This window comes from Asterias rubens, chromosome 16 (assembly GCF_902459465.1).
Source record: "Asterias rubens chromosome 16, eAstRub1.3, whole genome shotgun sequence".
NCBI lineage: Eukaryota > Metazoa > Echinodermata > Asteroidea > Forcipulatida > Asteriidae > Asterias > Asterias rubens.
In genome coordinates, this window is record NC_047077.1 from 12,172,463 (window position 1) to 12,190,523 (window position 18,061).

At 40.0% G+C, this 18,061-nt stretch overlaps 1 protein-coding gene across 1 annotated transcript in view; it reads right to left on the reverse strand.

Moving 5' to 3' along the window:
• Nucleotides 1-2,900: 2,900 nt before the first annotated feature.
• The window catches only part of LOC117300756 (adenylate cyclase type 3-like), a 94,187-nt gene continuing 79,026 nt past the window's right edge, over nt 2,901-18,061 (reverse strand). Inside the window, exons 10-20 of the mRNA XM_033784539.1 lie at nt 16,789-16,907; nt 15,229-15,390; nt 13,384-13,588; nt 12,759-12,860; nt 12,248-12,396; nt 11,522-11,633; nt 8,095-8,253; nt 7,250-7,396; nt 5,757-5,979; nt 4,403-4,527; nt 2,901-3,876 (exon numbers count right to left, since the gene is read on the reverse strand). Of these exons, the coding sequence (XP_033640430.1) occupies nt 3,724-3,876; nt 4,403-4,527; nt 5,757-5,979; nt 7,250-7,396; nt 8,095-8,253; nt 11,522-11,633; nt 12,248-12,396; nt 12,759-12,860; nt 13,384-13,588; nt 15,229-15,390; nt 16,789-16,907 (1,656 nt within the window). The 3' untranslated portion in view covers nt 2,901-3,723. The remainder of the gene's footprint in view (nt 3,877-4,402; nt 4,528-5,756; nt 5,980-7,249; nt 7,397-8,094; nt 8,254-11,521; nt 11,634-12,247; nt 12,397-12,758; nt 12,861-13,383; nt 13,589-15,228; nt 15,391-16,788; nt 16,908-18,061) is intronic.

Here is an 18,061-nt window from a genome sequence, read left to right on the forward strand (position 1 = left end):
CGATAAATCTGCAGTGCTTACCCCTGTGGCACTTACAACTAAACCAACGAAAATAAACAACCCACAAGGACACAATAGATTCCTTGATCAACATTGACATCATTCACAGGTATTGCATTCCGCAAATTAAATGTTTTATTTGAATACAGAATATATCCTGAATTTTGATTGAACAAAATGTACAACTTAAAGTGAGCAGTTTGGAACGACATACATCAGCAACATAACAAACCAGCCTGGTCCGATTTGCACACACTTTGACATAATTTAAGGCACTGTAAAGTAATGCCATTGTCATTGGTGTAATCTGTAGCTGTCAGCCATCAACATGTCTCCAGAGCAAAATGTTTTCAAAACAAACAAACTTGAAAACCTATCGTCTAACTTATTTTGTTGTTATTCGATGTTTAATTGCATTTAATTATGTTAACGTACTTGCTTTTTCTGTAACTACTCTCATATGTTAAATATAGCTACCTTGTTAAGCACCTTGAGCATCCTTTAGGGTGGATATGTGCGCATTATAAATGTTATTATTTGTGTTATTAAAATTATATCCCAAACCCTGATATCCAAGTAAAGAACCTGAATGGGTTCCACAAGGATCGATGCTTGGTGCATTTTAAACTATACGTTACACGCATATATGTAATATAACACACACACTGCCACAAGCCATTTTGAGATATGTTGGAAACAATACTATGACACTGTTGGGTTGGGTTCAATTTGTCTTTATGAACCCAAACTAACCAGAACACTCATACAGTGGCCACCGTACCTCAAAACGGCTAGTTGTTGTAAAGGCAAGAGTAAACAAATAGCACAAACAACCAACTTCATTTCCATTGTTCAAATAAGGGCCTTTTCGCAAACCCTGTCGTGAGTTCCTTGGGCTCCATATTCACTTTTGGAGCAGTGTACATTTCAATACGGTGTTCCCAAAAGCCAGAAGCCGGAGATGGAGTCTTAACCGACGTTTGAAAAAGGCCTACTGTACATAATAGTTGCAAAACAAAATGGTGACGTCATTTCTTGAATGTTGATTGAAAACCCACTATTGGTATCAGATGTTTATGCAACAGCTGATAATTTAAAATAAATGCAAAAGCTAATAATGTAAAATATAATTGTATTGTTTTCGATTCAAAATTCGAAAATCAAAGTTGACATCATTGACGAACAAAGTTTGGTTGAACTCTTATTCAATACAATTTGGTTTATCTTTTAAAATTGCATATTTATTCTACTAAACATATTGTCAAATCCATTCGAAGATATAGTATAGCACACATTATTGTTACAATCTCTACACAACCAAGGCGAACGTAGACCGAACCACTAAAATGCAGTGTCATAATATTAGTTAATAACAAGGCACTCTTTAGAAAATTACTGAAATCCAACATTTATAAGAATCTATGTGAACAATGTTGCATAATTGTTTTATACAGCTTTACACATTATAGTATGTTTCGGTAATGAGTAATCATTACACATTTTGTTTACAACAACGGTTCGTCGTTATTGGTTCCAAGTAAACTTAAAGGGAGGGTTTATCCTTTGGTGATTACCCCAACAGATCATCACCATAACATGTATTACAGAGGGAATTCAAAAAAATTTTGGAACATGAGAAAACATTTCTTAAAAAAAAAAAAATGTCCTGCCTGGCCACACTGCTCAAGATTTTCGGTAACATCTAAAAAACGCTATACATTTTGAAATGAATTTTTTACAGGTTAGTTTACTTAATTGTTTGTAGGATTAAAACAATCGAATGGTTCTAGCAAAACAAAGGCATACTTTGCCTGTAAAGCAATTAGTGCTATATTGATACACTCTTAAAAAAATACATATTTATAGTTTTTTATTCAAGCCTTCCTAGTTGACTGTTTTTGGTAAATGTACAAGATCTTGTCTAGCGTTCAACATTATTGTTTGACATTATTTTCCCCCGAAATGCAAACATTCTTAATGTTATTCCAATAAAGAGGTTCGCAAGCTGTGCGCTAATACCACAATGCCCCCTATTTTAAAGTGCCTCTGCGTGTCCAATAGGAGACTTTCTAGGACGATAGATGGCAGCAGACTTACCGGGTAAATCCATTGTTCTCAGAATTATGCGCATGTTCAGAACTACGTAAACAATGGAAATTTACCCGGTATGTCTGCTGCCACCTAGCGTTGGAAAGTCGCCTATTCTCCACTTAAGATCAATATTGATAAGAACAGGGGACCAGCTTAATGGCCTATCTACATTTTGACCAGTACTTGAGGGCACCCTTGGATCGGTCGAGTTGGTCTATGAAAAGCGTTTGTAACCGTTTGCTATGAAATGCATATGGTGAGAAAGATGTCATAAAAGTAGATTATAATGATCCAAACAAATATGCCTCAAAATTGCGTGGTTTGCCTATACGTCTTGAACTATCACGGCACTCCAATTTGTTTTGTGTCATACACAACAATGCAATAGGTTAACGACAGCTAATAATATATCAATATTGTTAGGAATTGCACAGTGGGATATTATTGCAAACAATTTTACTCAATATACATAAATATAATACAATAAATATTTAATATACTTTATACAGATACTTTGAACTTTGTATAAACAGTTTGGGATTAATATTTTACCCAGTTAAGGTCAGCGTTCCGGATAACTGAGTTATTTTATTGTGTTGTCTAGTATTGAATAACCAAAAATAATGTAACAAACACCAAGGGGTTTTGAATTGGTTAATATTCAACCTGGTATTGTGATTGATTCATATACAACTTGCTATACAGCCTATAGCTCCATTGCGAGGGTGTGTGTAGTTGAACAAATCAAGGTGTGTACAGCCTCCATCCCTCTGGAATGGGAAAAGGCGTACACCTTGGTACAACCATTTAACATCTACACAAATTCAGGTTGACTAAAGACAAATGTACTTGAGCGAGACTTGAAACCTGTGACGTCTGGATTAACATGCCGGCACTCTACAAACTGACGTAAATCCGAAGGTGACAGGTTAAAGTCCAAACCTAGTAATTTAATGAATATAATTTCTAATATAAACTTCATAAAATCAACAAGCTTCCAGAGTAAAAATAATTAACAATGTTGTTTTCATCTTTAACAATCCTGCGTTAAACCTATAAGTTGTCTGGTATATTGCCAGTTATTCGCATGAATATCAAGGCTGCCTGTACTCTTGCTAACAAAGGTTTGCGGCTTGGATAACAAAATAAAGTAAAATAATAATAATAATCATAATATTGACGTTAAAGCTTAAAAAGTAGTTGTAATTCCTTCGTTTTGTTAACACTTTTGTATCGGCACATTTAAGGGGTTTCAAGGACAGTTAACTTGCACGAGCCCTTACAACAAATAATTTAAACTTGTTCTGTACAATAAAATACCTATAATACAAAAGACAAAACACTGACGCCCTTGTATTGTAGTATCTAGACAAAAACAATTAAAATACGCCATGATAATTCTCAATCGCACACTTTGCAACTTTCGCAATATAAAACAAACTAAAAGCATCTCGTTTAACTCATCTCCCAAACATGACGTCATAAATAGTACTCTATTGGAATGTTTACAGAATATCAACCTTGCTTCCTAGGTACTCGATATCACAGCCGGTGCCTTTCAGGTCTACGGTGTGGCGCTAGTGAGGGGTCGATAGTTCATTGACCGTGGAAAAGAGGTTAACATAAACGTTTTTATATGACCATATTTGGCAGTACGTCATCTTTCTCATGTTTCCCAATGAGGTAAAAGGTCAATAGGTCACCCTTCCCTTTGACTTTGACGTAGCCTCGCTGTTGAAACTTAAATCCAAATCTCTTCAGTACTTTCATCGTTTCTTCAATAACCTGTAATCGAGAAATAAATTAAAGCCATGTTACAACTGCTTTAAAGGAACTTGGTAAGTGTCAGTAACGGCTTCTAGTGGATGATCTCCATATGCCTTCATCCTTACAGACTGTGAAGGGTTAACCGTTTTTCAGCCCTACGAGTATTCGAAAAAGTGAATTTTCGTATTAGCTTGGAGTAGGGTCCAATTTCATTAAGCTGCCAATCAGAAAATAATGCTTAAAATTGTGCTGCTTAGCAGAAACGAGCAGGATACCAGTCAGAAATTGTACATCATTTATGACATGGTAGTTTGGCTGGTAACCTTGTTATGATAAGCATAATTATGTTGTGCTTTTAGCTATTTTTTGTACTGAAACAGCTCTATGAAATTGGGCCCAGATTTTATCAAAATTAGTTTATTTTGTTTTATTTTACTTCATTTTATTTTATACGACTCCAACAGTGCAAGCGCCACTTACAGGACGGATAAAAATATTTATACTAAACATTATAAAAACAGAAACATTTAACAACGGGGATTACCTGTATGTTTCCTGGCTTGCCTGTGCTTTCCATACGGCTTGCCACGTTGACTGTATTACCCCAGATATCATAATGTGGTTTCCTTGCACCGATAACTCCAGCAAGCACTGGGCCATGATTGATACCTGGAGTAGGCAATGAGTTAATTAATCAATGTTTATCAAGTGTTACTAGCAAACTGCATAATTACCATCGTTTATCATGTTGTAAACTGCTTACCAACCAAAACTACATGTAAGAGCTATGGCGAGATGGTCCATTTTGTGGCCGATTTGATCCGAAAGATATACATTTTAAAGGAACGTTACAGAATTGGTAAGACAAAACAATCGTTCAGATCACAGATTTACATAAAACTTACACGGTCTAATCACGATGATAGTAGAACACATCCCTTGAAATATTTTTGTCTGAAATTCCATATATTTGATGAGAAATAAATAATCTAATTTCGCGTTTGGAGTTTATCGCTCAGTGAGCGTTTTATTCATTTTTGTTTTGGCATCGATGCAAAGCAAAAGTTGTAGTAAGTTTTTCATTATGCTCTCGTGACCCAGATGGCCGATGGATCTCAAACTTCTACAGGTTTGTCAGTTTATGTATATGGTGGATTACATAAAGTGCGTGTACTGCCAGCAACTTTGTTGCTAGCAAAACATTCTTTGACACAATCAAGTTGTCAGCTTTCATTTGTTTTACATTTGCACAAGAAATACATTCCACCAAACGCTACTGTGGTGTGTCGTTTCGAGCGTTAAGAGCACCGGACACGAAGCTTGGGTGTTTCTGATCCGCAGCGTGTTGGTTTGAGTTCCAGTCCTGATACTTGTATCAATGAGTACGATACTTTACCATTTAATTTGTTTGCACTTCGGATGGGATATTAAACAGCTACCTGAGCGGAATGTTTTCAACAGAAATTGTATTTTTACTTGTTCACCATTTTAATGTAATTTTGAAAAGCTGTGGATAAGGGCATACAAAATGATTGTTTTTTACACAATTGAAAACGATTTCCTTATTCATCGAAAACATTTTAAGTGGAATTCAGCAAAGTTCACGACTTGACATTTTCGTTCAAGCAGGTCTTTAAGCCGTATGATTGGTGAACGTATAAAATAATTCAGAACACTTGAGTAGTCATAATAACAGTGTTCTTGCTGGTTCACAAAGCAAGCACCATTGTTTACCGTTTCATCAGTCCTGTGAGCAATATTCATTAGGTTAATCTATGAGGCATATTTGGTTTTGTTACCAGAAATGTATAATCCTTATACAATAAGTAAAAGCGTCTTGGCCGACCGGTGTTAGATGACTTTTACATGTACTTTAAAATCCATATTAAATAACTGACCTATTTTCATGATGAAGTGGTTGAATGACTGTTGGTTGATGGTCTCCAGTGTGTCCCTGAGAGCGAACCCAAACTCTACCAGGTCAGCGAGGTGTTGCCATCTTTCTTGTTCCCCTTCGTAGATAATCTTCTCTGGCTCTGCTACCATACCCGATGATGCCATGTATGTGCTACTTATCGTCTTGATCTTACAGATGCTTCGAAACCGCACGGCTTTTAATAGCTATAATTAAGAGAGAAATAATGCGCCAGTAAGTTTCAGTGAAAATCAGTTTCCATGTTGATATTTTCATTTGTGTATCCATCTTTTTGTGCCCCCCTCTGTCCTCTCATTCATGGTTAAACCCCTTGCTTGTTTCGTTGATTTATTTTACTCTCCCCCCAACCATCCCCTCTCTCTCTATCTCCCTCTATTCATGTCTTTCCACTTTTACTGCTTCTGGTTACCTGTTCAAGTTTGTGGAGTTATCATTTAGCATTCAAGAAAAATACAAAAAATATTAATACAAAACATTTATATAGCGCCAAATCCATTAAAAATGCTCCCAGGCGCTTTACAACAAAGCAACTTTCAAAATGTTAACCACAAAAACTAAATAATTAAAAGGTCCAAAAATAAGATCCACAAAATATGATCAGAAAACAATAAAGATACATGTAAAAGTAAACAGAGAAAGACTCTTCTAGGGTCGCAAAGTCAGGCAATATTAACGTGTTTTTGGGGTTGGTAAGCAGTTTGCAACAGCTAATTCTATTTTCTCATGGAAATAGATTGCAACAGAATCTTGAGATGTCCCCAAAGAATCAACTTCAACGATACCAATCACAGCACACCAACACATTGCATTAAGCCTATCTAATTGTAGATACAATATCACTAAAATGGAATCGTTGGTTGTTGCACTATATGCCTTTTGACTGACTTGATCGAATGTACAAAAGGTTTAAAGGGAAGGTACACGTTTGGTAATTGTCACAGACCAGTGTTCTCACTTGGTGTATCCCATCATAAGCATAAAATAACAAGCCTGTGAAAAATTGGGCTCAATTGGTCGTCGAAGTTGCGAGAAAATGATGAAAGAAAAAACACCCTTGTTGAACGAATTCGTGTGCTTACACATACTAATAAAATACTTCTAGCTAGAAGTATTTTAATATTTTAGTGAGAAATTACCTCATTCTCAAAACTACGTTACTTCAGAGGGAGTCGTTTCCCACAATGTGTTATACTGTCAACAGCTCTCCAATGCTCGTTACTAAGTTAGTTTCTAAGTTAATATTTGTTTTGAGTAATTACCAAACGTGTACCTTCCCTTTAAGAAGGCACAAGGACAGGACAATTACATGGCAGCTACAACTGTATCTGGGAGAGAGCATGTATAGCTTTTGAAAAAAAAAGAACATGTTGGAGGGCGCTGAGTGTGCACACGTTAACAACTGTTCAAATCAATACCATGACATCATCGAGTGCTTTAAGGAACTCCGCCACTTACTGTGTCAAAATCACTGATGATTTCATTGAGGAACCGTAGACATTCAGTTCCTTGGTTGTTAATCGCATCCTCGCTGTAGAAATCAGAGAAGTTTGGGATCGACGCGAACATGACGCCAACTTCCGGATAATCCTGAGCGTACAAGTCCTGGACAAAAATATGAAATGATTATCTTTTTTGAATCATTCTTGTTGTTGGACTCTCATTTTATCGTGTTTCTCTATTAATTTGTCGACTACTGACAAAAAAAAGTAGAAGAAAACATCTAATTTTAAATGTTTTAGTATTAACTGTTGGTTTACTTAAAAACAGTCAGGGAATGAATCAGTTGCTTTGTTGTGTACCGTTCGATTGTTTTAATTCAATTTAATTTTAAAAATGATTTTTCAAAGGAGGTAGCGTTTTTGAGATACCATATTATGTCCATACAAGAAGAACAATCCGTAATTGGAATTCGTTTCTCAGATTGAAATGATTTTGAAACCGTGTATCTCTTTAAAGCCACATTCCTGTGAAGGTTTTTTTTCCTCAAAATGTTACACATTTTCAACAGCTGCAGAGCTTCTTATTAAGAAGTAGGTTTTTTTGATTGCGAATTGTTTGGAGTAATTTCCAATGGTATGCCCTCTCTTTAAATGTTTAGTTTCCAATAGTAAATGAGTTTGAATTTGGTGTAATCTGAAAAAATTGAGAAAATCTAGCACAAATATACGGCGACCACTCGATGTATAAATAAAAATGTGAACATCAAGATAAAGATTGATACTTTTTTTTTAATGAGTACCGCTGTTTAGTATTTTTTTTTTTGGACATTATTCCCAAATGGGTCATACGTAATTGCTCACCTCGTCCTTCCGTTTGCTCTGTAAGAAGTGCTTCGCAACATGGGCGGGCATGATGTTCAACACCAGTGCCTCATTCCGAATTCGTAATTTGCCAACTTCCTCCTTTTGTTTCCTCGCTTCATGCTTCCAATAAAACAAAAGTCTGTTTGTACTTTCCAACTGTAACAAAAAAAGAATGAAATCAATATATAAATGTTTATCAACAATAATCGATAAATAGTCCGGGGATAGAGAATATTAAAGGCAGTAGGACACTATTGGTAATAATTTAAAATAGTTTTCGAGAAAGAAGTAATTTTCCACGAATTTCATAATTAGATTTAAGGTGTCGAAATCAAGCATGTGAAAGCACACAACTTCGTGTGACAAGGGTGTACTTTTCTTTCATTATTGTCCCGCAACTTCAACAACCGATTGAGCTCAAATTGTCATTAGGCTTGTTATGTTGAGTTCAGATACACCAAGTGACAATTGCCAATAGTGTTCAGTGTCTTTTAATATAATATTATGTTAAATTTGCATCGGGGATAAAGAATATTCACTTTGGTTTCAGAGCATTCGAAAAAAAAAATACTGAGTGTATAGTGCTTACACACATCAGTGTAAGGGTAAAACAGAAATTGTCAATAAATAATCGATTACTTCAACATTTAATAACAACCCAATACCTTTATGTACACGACTGTGCTCAATATGAGACCATTAAGAACAAGAAGTGTTTTCTGCTCTACCTGATGGATGATACCCAAGCTATAGGCCTTTATGGATTGTTTCAGCCCAAGGAGTAAGTGGAGCCCAAGGAGTAAGTGGAGCCCAAGGAGTAAGTGGGGCCCAAGGAGTAAGTGGAGCCCAAGGAGTAAGTGGAGCCCAAGGAGTAAGTGGAGCCCAAGGAGTAAGTGGAGCCCAAGGAGTAAGTGGAGCCCAAGGAGTAAGTGGAGCCCAAGGAGTAAGTGGAGCCCAAGGAGTAAGTGGAGCCCAAGATGTAAGTGGAGCCCAAGGAGTAAGTGGAGCCCAAGGAGTAAGTGGAGCCCAAGGAGTAAGTGGAGCCCAAGGAGTAAGTGGAGCCCAAGGAGTAAGTGGAGCCCAAGGAGTAAGTGGAGCCCAAGGAGTAAGTGGAGCCCAAGGAGGTAAGTGGAGCCCAAGGAGTAAGTGGAGCCCAAGGAGTAAGTGGAGCCCAAGGAGTAAGTGGAGCCCAAGGAGTAAGTGGAGCCCAAGGAGTAAGTGGAGCCCAAGGAGTAAGTGGAGCCCAAGGAGTAAGTGGAGCCCAAGGAGTAAGTGGAGCCCAAGGAGTAAGTGGAGCCCAAGGAGTAAGTGGAGCCCAAGGAGTAAGTGGAGCCCAAGGAGTAAGTGGAGCCCAAGGAGTAAGTGGAGCCCAAGGAGTAAGTGGAGCCCAAGGAGTAAGTGGAGCCCAAGGAGTAAGTGGAGCCCAAGGAGTAAGTGGAGCCCAAGGAGTAAGTGGAGCCCAAGGAGTAAGTGGAGCCCAAGGAGTAAGTGGAGCCCAAGGAGTAAGTGGAGCCCAAGGAGTAAGTGGAGCCCAAGGAGTAAGTGGAGCCCAAGGAGTAAGTGGAGCCCAAGGAGTAAGTGGAGCCCAAGGAGTAAGTGGAGCCCAAGGAGTAAGTGGAGCCCAAGGAGTAAGTGGAGCCCAAGGAGTAAGTGGAGCCCAAGGAGTAAGTGGAGCCCAAGGAGTAAGTGGAGCCCAAGGAGTAAGTGGAGCCCAAGGAGTAAGTGGAGCCCAAGGAGTAAGTGGAGCCCAAGATGTAAGTGGAGCCCAAGGAGTAAGTGGAGCCCAAGGAGTAAGTGGAGCCCAAGGAGTAAGTGGAGCCCAAGGAGTAAGTGGAGCCCAAGGAGTAAGTGGAGCCCAAGGAGTAAGTGGAGCCCAAGGAGTAAGTGGAGCCCAAGGAGTAAGTGGAGCCCAAGGAGTAAGTGGAGCCCAAGGAGTAAGTGGAGCCCAAGGAGTAAGTGGAGCCCAAGGATGTAAGTGGAGCCCAAGGAGTAAGTGGAGCCCAAGGAGTAAGTGGAGCCCAAGGAGTAAGTGGAGCCCAAGGAGTAAGTGGAGCCCAAGGAGTAAGTGGAGCCCAAGGAGTAAGTGGAGCCCAAGGAGTAAGTGGAGCCCAAGGAGTAAGTGGAGCCCAAGGAGTAAGTGGAGCCCAAGGAGTAAGTGGAGCCCAAGGAGTAAGTGGAGCCCAAGGAGTAAGTGGAGCCCAAGGAGTAAGTGGAGCCCAAGGAGTAAGTGGAGCCCAAGGAGTAAGTGGAGCCCAAGGAGTAAGTGGAGCCCAAGGAGTAAGTGGAGCCCAAGGAGTAAGTGGAGCCCAAGGAGTAAGTGGAGCCCAAGGAGTAAGTGGAGCCCAAGGAGTAAGTGGAGCCCAAGGATGTAAGTGGAGCCCAAGGAGTAAGTGGAGCCCAAGGAGTAAGTGGAGCCCAAGGAGTAAGTGGAGCCCAAGGAGTAAGTGGAGCCCAAGGAGTAAGTGGAGCCCAAGGAGTAAGTGGAGCCCAAGGAGTAAGTGGAGCCCAAGGAGTAAGTGGAGCCCAAGGAGTAAGTGGAGCCCAAGGAGTAAGTGGAGCCCAAGGAGTAAGTGGAGCCCAAGGAGTAAGTGGAGCCCAAGGAGTAAGTGGAGCCCAAGGAGTAAGTGGAGCCCAAGGAGTAAGTGGAGCCCAAGGAGTAAGTGGAGCCCAAGGAGTAAGTGGAGCCCAAGGAGTAAGTGGAGCCCAAGGAGTAAGTGGAGCCCAAGGAGTAAGTGGAGCCCAAGGAGTAAGTGGAGCCCAAGATGTAAGTGGAGCCCAAGGAGTAAGTGGAGCCCAAGGAGTAAGTGGAGCCCAAGGAGTAAGTGGAGCCCAAGATGTAAGTGGAGCCCAAGGAGTAAGTGGAGCCCAAGATGTAAGTGGAGCCCAAGGAGTAAGTGGAGCCCAAGGAGTAAGTGGAGCCCAAGGAGTAAGTGGAGCCCAAGGAGTAAGTGGAGCCCAAGGAGTAAGTGGAGCCCAAGGAGTAAGTGGAGCCCAAGGAGTAAGTGGAGCCCAAGGAGTAAGTGGAGCCCAAGGAGTAAGTGGAGCCCAAGGAGTAAGTGGAGCCCAAGGAGTAAGTGGAGCCCAAGGAGTAAGTGGAGCCCAAGGAGTAAGTGGAGCCCAAGGAGTAAGTGGAGCCCAAGGAGTAAGTGGAGCCCAAGGAGTAAGTGGAGCCCAAGGAGTAAGTGGAGCCCAAGGAGTAAGTGGAGCCCAAGGAGTAAGTGGAGCCCAAGGAGTAAGTGGAGCCCAAGGAGTAAGTGGAGCCCAAGGAGTAAGTGGGGCCCAAGGAGTAAGTGGAGCCCAAGGAGTAAGTGGAGCCCAAGGAGTAAGTGGAGCCCAAGGAGTAAGTGGAGCCCAAGGAGTAAGTGGCCTTCAGACCCTGTGTACCTTGCGACTTGCATACACAAATAAACAAATAATTACTCACGAATCTGTTGTAGAAAATGAGTGCAGCCCCAGCCGCTAGAAGCTGATAACTGATGATATATCGACTTGCTATCCGAGGCATTGGATCTGCCTGACCGGCTGCTAATGCAATACTAAAATCAAAAATTAATCAAAAATATTTATCTGAATACCATCAAAATAGGTTCGTATACTGCGCAGAATTCGTAGGTGATAGCATAAGGCGTTAGGAACCTATTAGTTAAAATAACTACAGTTCTAAGAGATGTTATAGAGAGATTTAACACATCTTATATCGTTCCGGTACCCGCTGCCAAAAAAACCATAGGATTCGAACTGCCTCTAGCTACCGGGCAACCTCGGTAGTCTAGTTGGTAAGACACTGCTCTAGAATTGCAAGGGTCATGGGTTCGAGTCCCCACCCGAGTAACATGCCTGTGATATTTTTTTTACAAGACTCGAGAGAGTACTGAGTATACAGTGCTGACACACATCGGTGTATGGGTAAAAACCAAAATTAATAAACTACACTTCTGTTTTGAGCAATTTCTAAAATGTCCACTCTGCGCTTCTTCCCGAACTGTTTGTACAATGGGAGTGGTTACCAAACACATAGACTTTCCCTTTCACGATTAATATCATTTCCAAACTTCAGTTTTCTCCTTGTAAGAGAAGCACCTCTTAGCCTTCTTTTGGGAGATCTCGCATAAAACAAACAGAATAAGAGGAAAAAGAAGAAGGAACCTACCTCTCTGTTTTTTCTGTTTGATAGAAGTCATACGTAACAAAAATATCCTGGTAAAAGAAGAGATTCATTAACGTGTAGACCAAGCCAATTGTCATGATTAACAACATCTTGATGAACTGTGTCACTTGCACCATGACGGTTATAGCAACCTGTTAAAACAACGAGTACTAACATAAGTAAAAACAAACTTTAAAAAAAATATAAAAAACACGAAGAACAAAGGAAAATAATATGTTAAAATAATGAAAGTTTTGCATGTTTTTTTAAAAACATTTTCTCCTGACCCATAAAACGGATTCAGCTAAAAAATTCACAGGTTTATTATTTCACGTATGGTTGATCATACACAACATTAATGTTGTCTACGACTATAATTTGTGCAGCTCTACAAATACGTTAAACCGATTTAAAATTTACATATTTTGCTTTTTAACCTGTGACACCAAGTTGGTATGAATTGTTACACAAGGCAGCAGTAGTTTGACTGTTGGCCAATGAAAGAGTCACTTACCAATGCCAGTATTCCTGTGTATGTGTAGTAGCGAATATATATACAAGTCGGGTCCTGTGCATCGGGCGTGGTGATATTTGCTGTTGGAAGTTCACACATTGCCTGTTGAATACAATAATGGATATTGTTAAAGACACTGTTGGTAATTGTCAAAGACCAGTCTTCTCACTTTGTGTATCTCAAGGTATGCATAGAATAACAAACCTGTGCACATTTGAGCTCAATCGGTCGTCGAAACTACGAGATAACAATGAAAGAAAAAACACCCCTGTCACACAAAGCTTTGTGCTTTCAGATGCTTGATTTCGAGACCTCAAATTCTAAACTTGAGGTCTCGAAATAAAATTCGTGGAAAATTATTACTTTTTTGAAAACTATGTCACTTCAGAGGGAGCCGTTTCTCACAATGTTTTATATTATCAACCTCTCCCCATTACTTGTAATCAAGAAAGGTTTTATGCTAATACTTATTTTGAGTAATTGCCAATAGTGTCCACTACCTTTAAACAAACATACACAAACAAGGAAGAGTATGCAATACCCGATTCAGACAGGCGCTCGAGAGTCGCGCCGAACCAAATTCTGAATTAAGTACATGAAAAGTCCAAGAAAAAAGTTTTCTTACCATGTCTACGACGTCCGATGACGCAACGATTAACACAACACACGTGACCATCAGCGTCCTCGCAAGGTACGTGGTCTCCATCCAGCTGGCGAACCGGATCATCGAATCCGGGTAGCGGTTTTGGAAGTTAGTTGCCATTGAAACGCCTGCGATGAGTACGAGGAGAAAGATGCCCACACTGAAGGTGATGACACTTACGGATGTTCTATGGAACACAAAATGAACAAGACAAACTTGTTAGCAAATAATCAGCAGAATATTTTGTGACTTTGTCCTTTTGTTGTTTACCTTGTTTGGGCTGAGCATAATTGTGTATGCATTGCTAATTTTTTGCAAAGTATTACTGTTTTGCTCGATTGCTTCACTGAACCTTATAGATTGCATACATAAATCAATCTACAATGTGAACGTCATTTTCGAAGTACGTTTGCGGAGCAGTTACTCTTCCCGCATGAAGAATAACCCCCGACATAATTACACAATCCGAGAAGAGTCTACTGAAATAACATTTCTACATGGTTAAAACAATCTCAATTACACAAACCGACGACGACTCAGTGTTCACATCAATTGATCCGCTCAACCATGCCCCCACGGTTCAATGGATACCGATATCAAGAGCGTGGTGGAACGATATGCCAGTAACCTTTAATTAACGCAAACAAAAGTAAACTTCTGTCTCTCTCTCTCGCTCCAGAGATGACGGACCTACGACTTTGCCCAAGGTATCAATTTGTCACGCCCTTGGAGTTGACATTTCCACTATAATGGTCAGTCGGAAGAGGTGAATTTCAGGCATTTGACAGATAGTGCTTCTATGCGAGTTGGTTGTCTATATCGAGCTCGGAAGTTATTACCTCCAATTGCTACTCTGTTCTTGTATATTTAAAACAATGTCCCCCTAATCGAGTATTGCTGCCACAATTTGGTCAGTGTCCCAGGGAACTGTCCGCCGGGGATTATTTCCCCCGTGTGGAAAATTAACATGGGCTGGAGGAGGATGTTTCAAAAGACGGAGCAAGAAGTAGTTCGTACACAGTTCGGCTTGTGGGGGACAGAATCTCCTGCCACACCGGACATTCTGCTTGCCATTGTACCTTGTTGCATAGAGCGCAGAAGCGTTTTGTTAATCTATTTTGCGAAACGTTCGGATAGACATTACAACATCTTTCCCATCGTATGGCTGAAGACAGCCTCTGTCTTAAAAAAAATGTATATTGATTGGTGAATGTGCCATCAGTGAATCATATCCTTTGTGTTTGAGCTTGAAACCAGTGCATCCCAAACACTCTTTCTTTGATGAGATGTAAAACACAAAGCCATTCTCTACTTTACAAAATTAACTTGATTTAATAGAACACAGCGACAAAAAACTTCCGGAACGTCTCGTTGACGTTTCGACTACCCACGCAATCTGGTGGGGACTGAGTAAACAATCCAGTTTGGGTGTGAGTTTCGAATCGGGTTTATTGAAAAGCTTCCTGGAATCACGGTAACAGTTCTTCTCTTACAAACTACGTACTTTTAGTTTTACTAGTCTGCAGCAAAAAAGGCTCGCACATATCGATTGGTGGCGCTGTTTAACATTACAGCGAATGTGTATTGGTCTGGCGGGTAATGTCCTCACATTGCGTTTAGTGGCTAAGGGATCCCATAATACTACGTCGAAGTTTGTAAGTTTTAGTCTGTAGCAAAACATTGAAATGTTACAAATTGCTTTCTTCAACTCCAACACACATGCCCTACAAACTATTGAGAAGCTGCAGATTGTGCAGGTCAAAATTCAATCCATTTCCCCGAATGTCTAATTTAATGTATGAAAACTTCAAACGATTTGAACCTCACCTCGGTAGAACAGCTAGCTGTACGCAGAAACTAAAGAACATGACCAGCACAGCGCACCAGATGCCTACCGGGCTCTGGCGCTCCTTCTCCCGGTGGAAAGTGTCTTCGAGTGTCTTGTCTCGAAACCGGAGAGTCAAACGCTGCATGCCACTTGCGTTGGCTCTGTATCGGTAGAATAAAACAAAAGCAATGTTGAGCTTCAATTAAAGACACTGGAAACCTTTGGCAACTGTCAAAGACCAGTATTTTGTGAAAATATGGACTCGTTTGGTCATAGAAGTTTAAAGAGATTAGTGTGCTTTTAGATGCCTAAATAAGCTTCAGTCCTGACTCTTTAAATATTTGAGTAAAATCTACCTCTTTCTCAAAAACTACATAGTATAAGGATCAGGTTTTTTTTATAAAGTTTTATACTATCACCAGGTCTCCATTGCTTGTTACCAAGTCAGTTAATATGCTGAAATTTCTTTGAGTAATTACCAATAGTGTCCAGTGCTGACTGGAGGCCGTTCACAGTTGGGTTTTTATAAAAAATAATAGTGTCACAGCCCACGACCCTCGTATTGTAATAGCTTCACTTCCTATATCCGCAGGTGGTGTATGAATAAAGAATAGCAATCTGAAAGCATTGAATCTAATTAAATGGACTCGACTTGAAAGAGGCTGCGTCCGAATCGGCGGCTACAGCTATATAGCTATGTCTAAATTATTATACGCGTCACTGTCCATTAGCCTTTTTGAGATATAGTGGACACTATAGGTGCACACTGTGTAGTTTGGGTGTCAGACAAATCAACCCAAACCTTAAAGTGTTGTTATTGTGTCCACCATTTCTCAAAATGGCTTACTAAAGTATAGATGTCCTAGAACCATTTGACAAGTAGGGGCCTTAGTTTTAATTTGGTCGTTTTTATATGAATCCATCGTTTGTGTATTGCTTTTACTTGCCATCTTTTGTTTTATTTTTCACAACAATTTAAGAGTGTGTAATGTATAGTATACAAATGTCGACCTATTTATGAGCTAGGTCTGGGAGGGCACATCTTTTTTGATGACACAACAACATCTTTTGCCCCTCCTGGACGGCCTGTGCTTGCATTAAAACAAAAAATATAAAAAATGCCTCACCCCCGTCAGATTTACACGGATGTCATTTGAAACCTGGCCCAATTTCATGGCTCTGCTTACCGTAAGCACAGAATCGGCGCTTACGGAAGCAGGTACTTATGTGCTTACGGCAAGCGTATTTCACAGGTTAGCGGCGTATTTTGGCTTCTGCGCGTGCGTACTCCACGTTACTAGGCATTCTACGCTTACAAGGCTAGGGCAGAAATTCTGCGCTTGCACGTAAGCGGATAATCGTGATCGTAAGCGCAGAATTCGGCGGTAAACAGAGTCATGAAATTGGGCCCAGTGGTTTGTAGCGTTCAAACACACATTAATATAAACATGTTGAAGGTTATTTATGTAAAACAAACTTATGCTTAGAAATGTGCTGGAAATATAAACATTGTTTTCTAGATTGATACGTTTAACGTAAATAGTTGCGTAGATACTTACGCATCGTTTTCTCTCTCAATGATGGCTTCGTATAGTTTCCGATGAGTAATGCCTTCCTCTGTCGTTTCTTCATGGTTGTTGTCCTCAAATTTCACAGCCTTACCATTGACATTGTCCTCCTACGAGACAGAATCAAAGACAAATATTAAAATTGATTTACTAATAAAAGTGGCTTCCTTTATAATAGCGCTTCAACAGAAAGTATTTTCCTGCAAGGTATGTGTCTACGTTTGAATTATAAGACCTGGAGTGGATTTCACAAAGAGTTAAGACTAGTCCTATAACTTAGGACCAGCCATACGTTTTCCATATCTCCTAGGACTAGTCCTAACTCTTTGTGAAATCAACCCCAGCTCCTTTAACATAGCGTGACAATGTAATGGTATACAATGTGCTGTGGCGCAATATACTGCCAATTATACTACGAACACCGGGGTGAAACAACACACGGGACCGACGACTTAACGTCCAATTCGAAGGGGAAATCATCGTGGTCTTGCTTATGGTCAGAAACACCATGCACAGCTTGAGCCGAGGTGTCATTTTAATCGAGAGGCAGTTGACACATCCTTACTCTGTTGTGTTGCTCTTTTGCATGCCAGGTAATTAATTTACATATCTCTAGACTATACAAACTTATCGGCTGATTACATTCTGCTCATAATCACATTTTGAACAAAAATAACCACAATTACTTGCATCTCCTGAAAAACAATTTAAGGCAAATATTTGTGATTTGTTACGTCAGCAGCTTTTTGTATTACTTATAAAAGCATTTTACGTAGACAGGTATTTGAGGAAACTTAATTCGAGGTCGTGGCCAAGTGGTTAAGGAGGTGCGGGAGATACGAGTACATACATTAGCAGAAGGCCGAGTAATATTTAACCGGTTTCTATTACCAAGGCAGGTGTTTGGCATCACGTATTTACCTTTCATTTCCCGGATGAATTATCATACACTATTAATCATTATAGAACAATCAAATACATAAACATCAGCCTTTATAATCATGGTTGGTAGTTTTAATCCACTCCGGGTTCGGGAAAACAGTAATCTGTCATCATGACGATAATAATGAGAGCAGAGCTCATTTTCATGTCTCTGCATGCTTACACTGGACAACAACAGCAATAACGATATCGCCAGCGACATTGACAGTGACAACACGATTATAGCGACAGCGACAACACAATGACAACGTCACTGACATCGACAGCAAGAGCGACCTCGACAGTGATAGTGACAACAAGAATAAAGCGACGGCGAAAATGA